The sequence below is a fragment of the Solanum verrucosum genome, unplaced genomic scaffold (assembly GCF_900185275.1).
Source record: "Solanum verrucosum unplaced genomic scaffold, falcon-dt-bn FXZP01000060.1, whole genome shotgun sequence".
NCBI classification, from domain to species: domain Eukaryota; kingdom Viridiplantae; phylum Streptophyta; class Magnoliopsida; order Solanales; family Solanaceae; genus Solanum; species Solanum verrucosum.
Window position 1 is genome coordinate 4,573,486 of NW_026020129.1, and position 15,085 is coordinate 4,588,570.

Here is a 15,085-nt window from a genome sequence, read left to right on the forward strand (position 1 = left end):
AAAACAAATACTATTGAATAAATTGAACCGCACATGTTATACTTCAGCCAACACTGTAAGGTATACTATTCATTACATGTTTCTAACGGTGATTTATTGTATGAAAGGAAGTATCCTTACATAAATGGAATTAGGAAATTAGATGGATAATAAAAATACAAAATATTCTTAAAGCAGTCATATGGATACAAATGATAGACCAACCAGAGGAAATAAGAGGTCGAAGAGTACAAGCAATCCCCTGAAGTTTACTTTCCTAGAAGATAGAGTTTCTATATTAAGGGGAGATAACGATGATCATAGTGAACAATATAACCAAATGGTGAGGATTACGAAGCTTACAATGCATAAACTAAGGCAGGAGCTTACAATGCATAATTTTGTATTGAACTGCTCCAACTGAAGAATGCAAACAAGAATGATATTCTAGTTTTATATAAGATATGTGTCCTCCATAAATAATAGTTTTTACCGTGCTTAATTGTATAGAAAGGTTGTAAGTATCTCAATTATGGGCAAAGACATACAACTTCTGGATTAAATTTGGGTGTTGGCATCCTCAAAACATTCTTTCTAGTTCTATAGGACTTATATCCCTCATTAGCTAGGTTGCTACAAAAGCTTTGCTGTATGTTGTTGCCATCGTTGGGGGCTTTCGTGTGATAATATTTTTTATTCAGGTGTGCGCTTTATATCTTGTTTGAGCCTTCCTAGTGTGACAGTGTTAGAAATATGGTTTAGAGAGATTTTGAAAGTTAAATGTGAAGTTACCAGACCTTCCTCATTCTTTCTCCATTTGTGCAGCTATTAGTGGACGATGGAAGTCTCATAATCAACATTATACTTGCACGTCCAGTTTGTAAGTTGAGAGAACATAAATATGGAAGAAACAAAGTTATTTACAATTAAAACTTGAGCTATAAAGAAAGTAAAAATCAGCTCTGCGAATATACTATCAAAGAAATGTGTTAATATGTCCACTTAATTAGGAGATCAACACTCCAATCCAAAGTCTAAGCTACATTTGAAAACTAACGAGCTATTGAAATCTTCTTACAAAGGAGAGTCGCATAATTTAACATGATTTATTGGATGTACATGTGTACATAACCAGAGAAAAATAGTAAGATGAAGCATGATTTATCCTTTATTACATCTTTAATTGCTAAAATTGGTTACTCTTTTGTATGACATTTATCGTGCACACAAGAAACATCTCCGATGATAGAATTTACAGTTGATGTAAGGTCCTCGTATTGTCTACTCTTTCTAAATAACTTGATTATATCAGAACCTAAAACCACGTAAAGCTTAACAAAGGATTAAATATTACTCATAATATCTAAGTTTGATCAAATTACCAATTCCCATGGGTAACTTTGAAGTCGAAAACGTGAAATCCCCATAAACATTCCCTTTTTTCTGTCCATGAAACACGATAGAGATAGAAAATACTGGTTTAAGGTGCGCCTGCTTTCCGATACACAAATAAATTTTAGAAATAAGAAAAGAATTTAAAAAACATAGATAGATAGAAGTAAGAAAAGAATTCAAAGGAGAGTGCCAAAAATCACATTAGATAGAAAAGTAATACTGCAGGGGAGGCACAACAAACAACAATTAATATTATACCTTATCAAATAATAGACTAAAAAGGTCCATAACTTACTTGTAGTAGTGATGTATTTTTCCACTTTCTTCACGTTGAGCAAATTTGACTTTGAGGAGCCTGTGAAATTCAATAGTAAATACAATTGAAGAAACTCCTAACTTTACATCATTAAACACAGTCCAAATTTACTCGCTAATAGCAAAAGAGAAACTATAGAGATTCTTAGCAAATAGCTAACTTATTTCGGACATATCATCGAACACCTTTGGTTCATCCATCTTCATAGCTTAAACCTCTCATAGTAAGGAATAAAAAACAGAGAATTTTTTTTTTTAAAAAAAAAGACAGATAGAAGAACCATCTGAACAAAAAATGTGAGAGACTACGAAATACAACACCACCATAAAGTTATGTTTACAAATATATCTTACTATTGATATCAGAAGACAAAATTAAGCACTAAAGACCCAAGCTTAAACCGTCAAGTTTAAAATTACAGAATTCTGGATAGATAATTAGATTGTTAGTAATTAATTAATTCCAAGAGTAGAAAAAACATCTACAATTAATAATCCAAAATAATATACAGTTACATGTAACAATCATCTATTTTCAACTTTGCATGTGTAGATGAGATAGAATTATTGACATGAATATAAAAAAAAAACTAACCAAGAATTCCTGAAAGATCTCAGAAAAAAAAATAAGAATGTAGTCAAACGATACAGATATGTGGGAAAGATTGAAGGTACAACTTCAGGGAAAGGGGCACGCATGAGTTCGATCTTAAGTTTGACCCATGTGAAAACCCAGTGGGCCGTTGAGACACGCGGCAAACAATCGCAGGAGCAGAAAAGGGTCAGCAGGATAAGATCTCTTTTAGGAAGGAAATGTCTAGAATACCCTTGGTCGTGGAAGGGCATTCTTAAGTTTGACCCACGTGGAAATCCAAGGGAGAAGCAGGTGGAGTGTGTGAATAGGTCAGGTGAGAAGGAAAATTACGGGAGCACCCTTGGTCGTCCAAGGGCACCACCACTTCTATAGAATGATGATGATGATGATATATATATGTGCAAGGCACGGGCATATTGCGGAGATAAAAGTAATTATAAAGAAAGGCCTGTAAATATGCAACATAATTAAAATAAATACCAACATTAACACATTTCATAGTATGTTACAAATATTTTGGAGAATGTTACATGGAGCTTTCTATAAAAGGTTAAAACAGATATATAACTTTTAAATTCTGAAATTTCTGAATAAAAATAGGTACTTTCAGGTTGAAACTTCTTTATTACCTGAAAATAAATTAAAGAAGTGAACATTAACACAATTCGAGGGATATCATTACTAATAAGAGAAGTTTGAAGTGGAAATGCATCTAAAAGCTGAAATTGCACACAAAATAACACATCACTTTGGAGATAAGCTATTTAAATTCAGACAAATCCAATTGACAAGAGCATGAAAGAAATTATCTCTCCGATTTTATTATGTTGTTTCCATTCACCTATATATTTTGAACACAAAGAAATAGTCAGTTGGTTTTTCTTTGTTAGGAGTGAAAGAGAACTATTAACTTCAACCACATTAGCTAGTTAATAAGAACAAACAAAATACTACTAAGCACAACTATTTGTATGGGTAAAATGTAAATATAAGTTTCTCATGGAATCTTTACTTTCTGGTACATTTATCTAGGAAGAAACCACATTATAATTACCAATAATCATAAACCACATTATAATTACCACTAATCATAAACACGAAAGGCAAACAAAAGCCAAGTACAAAACGAATGAAATCCTTGAGTCATTTCCCTGCAACTTATCTCTAGTCAGGTTATTCATCAACAGGAAACTAAAATTGCCACGTAATATATTGAAAGCTTCACCAATGAGCAATTCATGAAATATTAACTCTAATACAATTATCTCACAGAGGGATAAATATGCATATGCGTGTACAAACTTATAGTAACTCTTAGTAGCTTATGCAACATGATCAAATTAAATATGCATATATCACGTTTCATAGTGTATTACATTCATATTGTAGAGGCTTATAGCTTTCTATGACGGTCAAGACATAGACATTATAGGTAGTTTAATATATGTTGCATTGGACTGGTAGTTGAATCTGGTAGCTTCTGAATTCTGGAATCTCCAAGGCTTAACAAAGTAGTTCTTCCAGGTTGAGATTTTTTATGGCTTAAAAAAATTATAAATTAAAGGAATAAATCAACAAAAATCAAGAAATAGCAAAAAAGAAGTGGGATGAAAAGGCTTGTTCATCTAAAATCATACAAAGTTATGGAGAAGGAAGGGGTGTATTTCTTACTGTATTTGTTTGATTCGACATCGGAATGCATCTTTGCCGGCTTCCACCAACTTGACTTTGCAGTATGCCTCCAGGTGCAATTTTTTCAGAGAGATGTTGAGGGGATTATTTGTGGGAGAAACACTAGAAGAATCTAGTCAATTTGTAAACATTAATGTAGCAATTTATTGAGATATTCATTAGCAATTACGCAGAGAGAAGTCACTAAATACTCATCGAAAATAGAAAATGAGATATCTCAAAACTAACACAAGTCCCCTAGCACTATAATGCTGTAAATCTTGGAAATTTAGAAAAAAAAAACATGAAATGTGAAGAGATAATTGGAAAATTTGAGAGACATTTTCTACATCAGAGTTTGTCTCCCTAACGACTTCCCACACATTCTTAGCAGTATACACAAAACATCGACAAATGAATTGAAAACAAATATTTGAAAAAATTGAACCACACATGTTATGCTTCAGCCAACAGTGTAAGGTTTACTATTCATTACATGTTTCTAATAGTGATTCATTGTATGAAAGGAAGTATCCTTACATGAATGAAATTAGGAAATTAGATGGAATAATAAAAATACAAAATATTCTTAAAGCAGTCATATGGATACAAATGATAGACCAATCATAGGAAATAAGAGGTCCAAGAGTATACAACCAGTCCCCTGAAGTTTACTTTCCTAGAATATAGAGTTTCTATATTAAGGGGAGATAACGATGATCATAGTGAACAACGTAACCAAATGGTAAGGATTACAAAGCTTACAATGCATAAACTAAGGCAGGAGCTTACAATGCATAATTTTGGTGTTGAACTGCTCCAACTGAAGAATGCAAAGAAGAATGATATTCTAGTAAATGTGTGTCCTCCAGAAATAATAGTTTTCACGGTGCTTAATTGTATAGAAAGGTTGTAAGTATCTCAATTATGGAAAAAGACATACAACTTCTGGATTAAAATTTGGGTGTTGGCATCCTCGAAACATTCTTTCTAGTTCTATAGGGCTTATATCCCCCATTAGCTAGGTTGCTACACAAGCTTTGCTATATGTTGTTGCCATCGTTGAGGGCTTTCGTGTGCCAATATTTTTTATTCAAGTGTGTGCTCTATATCTTGTTTGAGCCTTCCTACTGTGATAGTGTTAAAAATATGGTTTAGAGAGATTTTGAAGTTAGATGTGAAGTTACCAGACCTTCCTGATTCTTTGTTTCTTTCTCCATTTGTGCAGCTATTAGTGGACGATGGAAGTCTCATAATCAACATTATACTTGCACGTCCAGTTTGTAAGTTGAGAGAACATAAATATGGAAGAAACAAAGTTATTTACAATTAAAACTTGAGCTATAAAGAAAGTAAAAATCAGCTATGCGAATATACTATCACATAAATGTGTTAAGATGTCCACTTAAGAGATCAACTCTCCAATCCAAAGTCTAAGCTATATTTGAAAACTAACGAGCTACTGAAATCTTCTTACAAAGGAAAGTTGCAGAATTTTAACATGATTTATTGGATGTACATGTGTACATAACCAGAGAGAAGTAGTAAGATGAAGCACGATTTATCCTTCATTTCATCTTTAATTGCTAAAATTGGTTACTCTTTTGTATGACATTTATCATGTACACAAGAAACATCTCCGACGATAGAATTTGCAGCTATCTAAGGTCCTCATATTGTCTTCTTTTTCTAAATAACTTGATTATATTAGAACCTAAAACCACGTAAACCAACAAAGGATTAAATATTACTCATAATATCTAAGTTTGATCAAATTACCAATTCCCATGGGTAACTTTGAAGTCGAAAATGTGAAATCCCCATAAACATTCCCTTTTTTCTGTCCATGAAACACGGTAGAGATAGAAAATATTGGTTCAAGTTGCGCTTGCTTTCTGAAACACGAAAAATTTTAGAAATAAGAAAATAATTTAATGAACATAGATAGATAGAAGTAAGAAAAGAATTCAAAGGACATATACATATATTTTTTAGAAAAGCTACCAAACTTGATACTTAAAGCCAATGAAGGATATTAAAAATGTTCGATAACGTCCATGTCACAAGAGAGTGCCAAAAATCACATTAGATAGACAGGTAATACTGCAGGGGAGGCACAACAAACAACTATCAATATTATACATTATCAAATAATAGACTAAAAAAGTCCAAAACTTACTTGTAACAGTGATGTATTTTTCCGCTTTCTTCACGTTGAGCAAATTTGACTTTGAGGAACCTGTGAAATTCAATAGTAAATAAAATTGAATGAACTCCTAACTTTACATCATTGAAGACAGTCCTAATTTACTCACTAATAGCAAAAGAGAAATTGTAGAGATTCTTATCAAATAGTTAAGTTATTTCGGACATATCATCGAACACCTTTGGTTCATCCATCTTCATAGCCTAAACCTCTCATAGCAAGGAATGAAAAAACAGAGAAAAGTTTTTATTAAAAAGAAAGACAGAGAGAAGAACCATCTGAACAAAAAATGTGAGAGACTATGAAATGCAACACCACCATAAAGTTATGTTTACAAAATAGCTTACTATCGATATCAGAAGACAAAATTAAGCACTAAAGATCGAATCTTAAATCGTAAAGTTTAATATTACAGAATTCTGCACAGATAATTAGATTGTTAGTAATTAATTAGTTCCAAAAGTAGGAAAAACATCTACAATCAATAATCACAATAATATACAGTTACATGTAACAACTTTGCATGTGTAGATGAGATAGAATTATTGACATGAATATTAATTAAAAAAAAGTAACCGAGAATTCTTGAAAGAACTCGGAAGAAAAAAATGAGAATGTAGTCAAAAGATCCAAATATGTGGAAAAGATTGAAGGTACAACTTCAGGGAAAGGGGCATGCGTGAGTTAGCTGGGTTAGTTCTTAAGTTTGACCCACGTGAAAACCCAATGGACAAGCAGGTGGACTGTGTTAATAGGTCAGCTCAGAAGGAAAATTACGGGAGTACCCTTGGTCGTCCAACAAAAGCAAGACAAACATGGGCTTCCAACGGAGTACCCTTGTACGGAGAGGAAGTCTTCAGCTTCCAACGGAGCTCTTCGTCTTCGAAGAAGGAACCATGGAGGAAGTAAATTTATCCGTGAAGACCATATAGGAAAAACTGTAGTGTGAATTGGGAAACGCATCGATCGGTTCACGTGGCCGCTGAGACACGCGACAAACAATCACAGGAGCAGAAAAGGGTCAGCAGGATAAGATCTCTTTTTAGGAAGGAAATGTCTGATATACCCTTGGTCGTGGAAGGGCATTCTTAAGTTTGACCCACGTGGAAACAAACCCAAGGGAAAAACAGGTGGAGTGTGTGAATAGGTCAGGTGAGAAGGAAAATTACAGGAGCACCCTTGGTCGTCCAAGGGCACCACCACTTCTATAGAATGATAATTTTATGTTCATAAAAAATAATCGGATTCATTATTTTTCTGAAGTGAATAGCTTAATTTTTAAAATTTTTAAATACCCACAATTTTAAAATTTATGATCAAGAATTTGTGGAGTTCTTGTTGTTTTTTATTTTACAATATTCTGTGCATTTACAAACATCTGGTTCAATTGAATATACAGACTTTCTGGATTGTTAAGACATGGCAATCAAAATTTAAAAATCAAAATATAATGTATAAAAAAGTAGAAGATGAAAGAGAAAAATGTGGAATGAATAATCCATATTTATTGTTGAAGAAAAAAATATAGTTCACGTGAGGAAGAAAGGGATATAAATTCATGTGAGGAAGAAATAAAAAGAACTATGTGGACGAACTACCTTTAAAGTTGGTGTAATATTATTTGGATGAATTGGAGTTAACAAGGACGATGGGAATTAAGAGATGGTAGTTATAGTTTGCTCATAAACGAGCGAACCGTATGTTTTGATGTGTAATTTTAGAGAGGGTTCCTTTTGGTGTTTAGGATTCAAAAAGTTTATATTCTAATGCTCGATTTTGTTATTTTTGGCAGGCCAGAATTTCAATCAATTTTTGAAAATTAATTTGAATTTTCTTACATATAATTAGATTCATTAAACACATCAGGTAAAATCCTTTATTATAAAATAATTTATATCATATGTAAAATGTAAAATAGTTGGTTGATTTTAAAATTATATTAGTGTCATATAGATTATGACATAGAAAATAATATATATTATTTAAAAATTACATAAAATATTATAAATACAATTATTAATAATTTAAAATATCTAAAAATTATATTAAATTTGATTGTCTCTCCAAATTTTATTAATATTAAATAAATTAAACCAAAAAAATTGCTACATATATTAGATAGATATGTACTAGCGAAGACACTTGTTTCTAGTGCAAACAAATATAAGCAATCGTACTGTAATAGATAGTGAAATGAAAAAAAAAGATAAATTAATTTTAGTAGCTAATCCAAAAAACCCATCAAATTTAAACCCTGCAAAACGCAGCTTAAACCCTGCTGCAATTCTCTTGCAACTCAGCAGAGTAGAAAGCGAAAATGGGGGAAAACGATTTGTGGGACGATTCAGCCCTCGTTAATGCGTTCAACGATGCCGTATCCAAGTACAAGGTTCTCCCTTCACTCTACATTCTACGAAAGCTCATACTTCCATTGCTCTTACTAGTCATCTTTCAACGTCTTAAAATGTATGTCAGCTGTATTTTCAATTTTTGCTTTCAACGCAGCTCTGCTGAACTTAAAATCGTTTCTCTTTCTAGATGTATTAGTAATCTAATCATTCATATTCCTTCTCCACTTGGCGATAATTTTTGGACTTGATTAGTATAATTTAGGGTAAAAAATGAAATTCAAATGGAGTGGAATGGGATTAATAGAGGATTTATGTAACTGAACAGTGTTGGAGTTGAGGGTAGCTGTTGTTTTAATATTACATATGCACTTGTGATACTTTCTGTTAACTTAGGTCTTAGGCCTTACTCACATCCAAAAAACTAGATCAAAGGAAGGAGGATTGTCCAAGCCTTATAAAGAGTCCACTCATCTCATTAACCACCAATGTGGGACTTTTTGCTTTTAACACTTTTTGGCTTCAATTTAAGATATTCAGGAAGAACATTTAAGAAACCCCATTTTTTGTTTTTCCTTGTTAGCATGGACTACCAGCAGGTCCAGCACGAAATTCGTTAGGCTAGAGTGTTGATCCCATTGTATAGTGAGATAAAAGGAACATGGTATGCGATACCGATGGAGGTTTACTTATGTAAGAGTGCAATTTGGTCTTGATTACAGTTGTTTTCCGGTCATCTTGTACGCACTCCACTATTCAACGAAGTACCTCATAACTCTGAGTCTCCGACTAGCACAGGTGTCGTGTAACTCCCAATCAAGGCTTAGGTAGAATAGCAGCGTAGTTGATCTCTATTAGGTTTAATATTTTTTCACTTGACAACTTTTGCTATTGGCCTTTAGTCTTGAGTAAAGCTCTAGGCAGTTGGATATTGTGAAGCGATTGGAAGCATTAAGTTGGACACGAGAAAATGATATTTACATGAGGACCCATCTTTTCTACTTTAATTGTGCCTTTCATTTATTTGACTTTGGGTTCTAGTATGTCAAGGGGATGATTTATGGTGTTTTTTGCTGCCAATGTTTCTGAGATGACAGGGTAGAAAAGAACAGAAGCGATGTGGTTCCGTTATATTGTGTTGTAGGAGGAGCACTAGAGAATTGTGTGGTGCTGGAATAAGGGAAAGGAGGGCTACAGAGAGAATAAGTTGCTGCTTTCTGTTACGAAAGGGAAGAAAGCATTTCCTACAATGTATGTACCAGAGAGCAATACTTAGTGATAAAGTTCTTTTAAAGTAATTTTTAGGTAAACTGTCAAGGATGTAGTTCATTTTATTTACTATGTCCTGCGTTTGAGGATGTTATGAGAGATGCTTTTGTCTTTATCTGAGCGCAAGTAGAACTTTCCTGGGTGCATCTTCCATTATGCAGGCTATTTTCGTATGTGAAGTTGGGTCTACTAATTTCTTTTCTGTCATTCTTGCTTAAAATCTTGTTGAACTTGAATTTAGTTTGTTTTATCTCCGGGATTCTGGCTGCCACAGTTGAATAAAGTATTTTGGCTCTCCTTTCTCCCCATTTGCTGTTCCTTCTTCTTCACGATCATCATCCTTGACATCATTTTGATTCCACTACTTCTCTGCATTGGCCATGATCTTTTGACTCCTCTTAACTTCCCTAGCTTCCATACAGCCTGCTTTTCTCTCAAACCCTTCAAAGCAGTCTTCATCCCGACCCCTTCCAAAAAGAGAGTCAAATTTAAGTCACAGCTGCTATTGCACAGAGCCTAGAATCAAACACAATACTTGTTTACTGATTGTTATCATTTCTTACTCCTTTTCCCTTTCTAAGAAAATTTTATATGTTTCTCTTGATGTTCTTCTTTCCAATTTCCAGATTATGCATAGTAAAGGAGCTAAAGTGAGCAGCAAAGAGGAGAATGTGACAGCTCCTGACGACGGAAGCAATGAGCTTAAAAGGTCCATTTATGACTCAATTAGAGTGATATTTCTTTTTATTTCTTCTTTCGAGCTATTTTAATGATTAAAAATTATTATAAAGACTCAGACATTTCTAGCTCTTAATGAATTCAATTTGTGACTCAGAATGAGTGATATTAAATGGAAGAGTTTGTTCTTTTCTAACTCTTAATGAATTCAATTTATGACTCTAAATGAGTGATATTAAATGAGCTTGAAAGGCCTATTCATGATTTGAATCAACTGATATTTCGTTTTATCTCTTCTTTGAGCTTTTTAGTGTTAAAAAAATAATACATAGGAAATGCTACTACTTGAAAAGATTTGCACATATCTTGAGAATTGGAAAAGTTTGGTGTTTTCTAACTCTTTTATTACGTAATTCTCTTAAATTGATGCATCTTGAGATGTCTGCTAGTAGTTGATTTGTTCTGCTAGGATTTCAACTTAGAGCTATGTTAAGTACTTTTACTTTGCCTTTCTAGTAGGGCTGATTAAAGTTCTTACGTATTCTGGTTGGTAGACTTATAGGTCAGGTATCATCTTTCTGATGATTTATCGTTGTAATACGTTGTTTATATGCCACAACTTCCCCTGTTTATTGCTTTATTATTAAACTTTATCGTCCTCCCTGTATCCCCTTCGTTTACTTTTTGTTTGCTTCACATGTGCCAGCCTGGGTAGTAAATATGCAGAGGTACTCCTTCTGTCCCAATTGTGAAGGAGTTTGGAGTACTTAGGTCAAAACACTTAAATTTGACTATGAATAAACTATACATATTTGAAAACTATCCCCCACTTGTGGGATTTCACTGGGTATAATGTTGTATTTAAAACTTTACGACATACTACAAGTCAAATGTCAACATCTAATGATTCAAAATATTTTTAAGAATAGTCAAAGAAAAAACTGTTTTACTCCCCAAACCGTAACACCTTTACATAAAATGGGACTGAGAGAGTACTTCTCGTGATAAACTTTTTCAAGTTACATCAGGAAAAAACAATTAACTGTCTGGAGACTGACATTCTGCTTTATTCCTCTTTGTTTTGTTTTCACCTGTGTGGATGAAGCAAAGGGGAGGGAGATGATAACAGCAAAGCTGCACCAGATACCACTACAGAAATGGGGGATGCAAGCAGCCTTCCACCAGTAAAAGAAAATTCCTCTTTTGAGGCAGTTACTCCTGAAAACCATACTGGTCAACTGAGTGAGCAAAACACCCAGGATAAGGCCATAGAGAACAGCAGTTCACAGAGTTTAGAAGATTACAACCAGTTACTCTACAAATATTATGAACTTGAGGATCAAAGGCAAAAGATTTTGCAGCAACTTAACCAGTTTGGCATCTGGGGTGATCAAAATTCTGGTTCTGCTTCTCAAGAATATCAAGCTTATGCATCACATAATTTAAATCCAACAGAATCTTCTTTCTACTGCCCATATGGATGCCAAAGTTGGGTGTCTCCATGCACTGCATCACCTTGTTGTTTGGGTGTAAATCAGGATGACAAACCATGCGATGCTTCTTTGCGATGTGTTCAAGAAAAGAAATCATCTCCTCAAAACCCTAATTTGGTTGATACAGCAATGGGAGCTGCAGAAAAAGCACTCTCCTCTTTAAAGCAAGCTTCTAACACGGCTTCACTGAATTCATTTGCAAAGGAAGGTGAGCAGCTCTCTTGATGCTTGAGTGCATGACTGCTTCTTTTTATGTCTAGGGTGTGATGTGATAGTAACTGGAAGATCCTTCAATTTTCTATTACATAATGAGGTGAAATGAATACGGACAAGAAGAAGACAGAGGTGGAGAAGAGGGGGGTGGAGGAAGCAAGTATTGACTTGATTGATTATGGATTACATGTGTGTTTGGTACAAAGGATTTTCCAATTTCCCATGTTTGGTTGGTCAAATATTTTGGAAAACGTTCTCTAGAAAAACAAGCTCCTTAAAATCAGGAAAATGACTTGCCTAATAAAGTAGGGAAAACAAGTTTCAATAGTAACATTCCACATTGATTGTGTCTCCCACCTTCCAAAACATCTCATCTTTACCCCCACACCCCGTCCTCCCCACTCTCACCTATCATAGTATTTGTCTAAATTATATACAATTGCTTTTAGGATAATATTTGCTTACCTACCGAACACGAAAAATAAGTAGGAAACCCACTTAGTTTCCTAGGGAACATTTTTCAAGAAAATATTTTCCATGGAAAACACTTTACTTCATACCGAAAACACCCTACAAATGAAGATATTTGCTTTAGGAAATTTGCAATGAAACATTGTCTTTCAGTAGAAGTCAACATCTCAGTATCTCTGGGTAGCAGGGCAAGCGAGCAATCTAAGTCCATTGATTCTAGGTCCTGCTACACTGAATGCATGTTGATGACTTACTGCTAGGAGCACTAGCATCATATAATACAATGAGGTTCTCAAATGTGCTACAGAAATTCAGAGAACAACAAAAAGATCCAATATGATGTGAGAAAGAACTTCAATCTTTCAAATGTCCTTCTATTCTTTTAAGTACTTTGTTTTTACTCTTTCTAATTTCAGGAAAACAAATAGCGATGATGAACCCTGTTGCTGCAGAGAAAACTGCCGGCTTGGAGACGGATCTAGCGGAAGTGCTGAATGCATGGTACTCTGCTGGCTTTTACACTGGAAAGTAAGTTTCTTCAATGGATGATCTGATATGCTCCAGTGTACCTTTCTGTGAAAACTGTTGCTTAACACCAAACTCTTGCATATGTGGTAAATTTGAAAAAAATTGAAAGCAAGCTGTTTCAGAATCAGACCATGCAAATATTTGCTCGTAAACATAATTTTCTGGTTGAAGTTAAAAAAGGATCCATATCACCTCTTCTGTTTAGTGATTTCTCTATAAAGGTTAGCTGCATGAAGTTCTCTTGCTGTCCCATAGAGAACAAAAATGGCTGGTGATATCTTCTCATCGGCTGCTTAAGATTTAGTGGGTAGAGTTATCTGGTACTACCTTAGTTGGTAGGAGATAGCAGGTACCTCTGAAATAGTCAAGGTGCACCCAAGCTCGTCCGAACAACATCATTGTCAAAAGAAAGATAAAGTCTTCACTTGATGGAACCTTTAAAGGCACTAGTGTAAGAATTTCAGATGTAGGTCAATGGTAGACGACAGTTAAGAGTGTGGTTCTAAAGTCTTGCAATACTAGAATCTTTTCTGTTGTGAGTATTTGAAGTGCTCTCATAGCAGGATTTGGGTTAATATTCATTAGAAGATAACCTATTCTTAGGGTGTGTTCGGTACAGAGGTTTTCCAATTTTCCCTCGTTCGGTTGGTCAAAAATTTTGGAAAATATTTTCTTTAGGAAAGTAAGTTCCTTAAAAATAAGGAAAACAACTTCCCTTATGGAAGTAGGGTAATCAAGTTTCACAAATGGTATTCCACATTGATTGTGTCATTCCCACCCTCCAACACAACTCATATTCCTCGCTATTCCCATAGCCCCATCCGCACACCCCTACCTACACCCCAACCTCTCATAGTATTTGTTTAGATTATATACAACTATTTTTACTTTTTGGGGTAATAGTTTTTGCTTACATATCGAACACAAGAAAATAAGTAAGATGCCCACTTATTTTACTAGACAAAGTTGTCCATGAGTGTTCCCGTTTTAGTTAGATTTGTAGCTCAACTCCTGAAATTTTGGATGTGATGCAGGTATCTTTCAGAGCAATCCAAGAAGAGAGATGGTTAGCGTCGTAGTGATTCAGTTGAAACTCAAATGTGTTGTCAATTCGACAGAGAAAAAAATCATGTATTAATGTTTGTGCACTAGAATTCAAAGCTGTGATGTAAAACTAGATTTTGTACAGCATTCCTGGTAGGTTGATTTTTCGAAATATTGACAAAACAGTTTTTTTTTTTTTTTTTTTTTTTTTGGGGGGGGGGGGGGGGGCGGGGGCGGGGGGTTGATTTCTCAAGTGTTTATGAGCTTCAGTTTTTTTCTTTCACCCTCTCCTCTTTCCATAGGTGTTTGCACATGAATTTGATGATATGTGAAAAATGAGAGTAGTATTTGAAGTTAAATTGAATAGTGTGTTAGAAAATTAAAGTTGTGTTTGAAACGTGCATTTTACTCTAGATTTGTTGAAGTTTTGTGAGGAAAAAGAAATTATTTACTTGAAAATGTGGTTCAACAAGTTTTTCAAATTTAAAAAACTCAGCTTCAAGTTGGAATGAAAAATTGACGTATTATTAGACAAATTTTGTTCTATTATTTTGGGAAAAGCAAAATGTTTTATTTGAAGTAGAAATTTTTGGGTTGATTTACTCAAATGTCCTTTTTTTAGGTTTCAAATTTTGTTCATATTTTGATAAATTGTGTTTCTGGGAAATTGCCTTTCAGACAAAAATAGATAGAGGTGTAATATTTAAGCATATATTAACCAATGTTGCATACAAAATACTAGACTGTTGTTTAATGTTTGTAATAACTTACAAATTTAAGTTTGTGATTTAACATTTTCTCATTTAGACTTTGCTCAAAAGAGATCTTTAAGTCATGATTTAAAAGGTCTATAAGCAACCAGAGAAATAAAAAGAAAATT

At 34.0% G+C, this 15,085-nt stretch overlaps 3 protein-coding genes across 3 annotated transcripts in view; 2 read left to right on the forward strand and 1 right to left on the reverse strand.

Annotated features, from left to right (window-relative positions):
- LOC125827213 (40S ribosomal protein S30) overlaps positions 1 to 15,085 on the reverse strand; it is a 359,593-nt gene that overhangs the window by 201,177 nt on the left and 143,331 nt on the right. The gene's annotated exons all lie outside the window — the stretch shown is intronic.
- LOC125827187 (uncharacterized) overlaps positions 1 to 15,085 on the forward strand; it is a 62,434-nt gene that overhangs the window by 41,615 nt on the left and 5,734 nt on the right. The window lies entirely within an intron of this gene.
- LOC125827197 (uncharacterized) lies at positions 8,417 to 14,389 on the forward strand. Its single transcript, XM_049506560.1, has 5 exons — positions 8,417 to 8,550; positions 10,405 to 10,487; positions 11,562 to 12,157; positions 13,050 to 13,161; positions 14,196 to 14,389. The coding sequence occupies exons 1-5, from the start codon at positions 8,479 to 8,481 to the stop codon at positions 14,230 to 14,232; spliced, it is 900 nt and encodes a 299-aa protein (XP_049362517.1). The 5' UTR covers positions 8,417 to 8,478; the 3' UTR covers positions 14,233 to 14,389.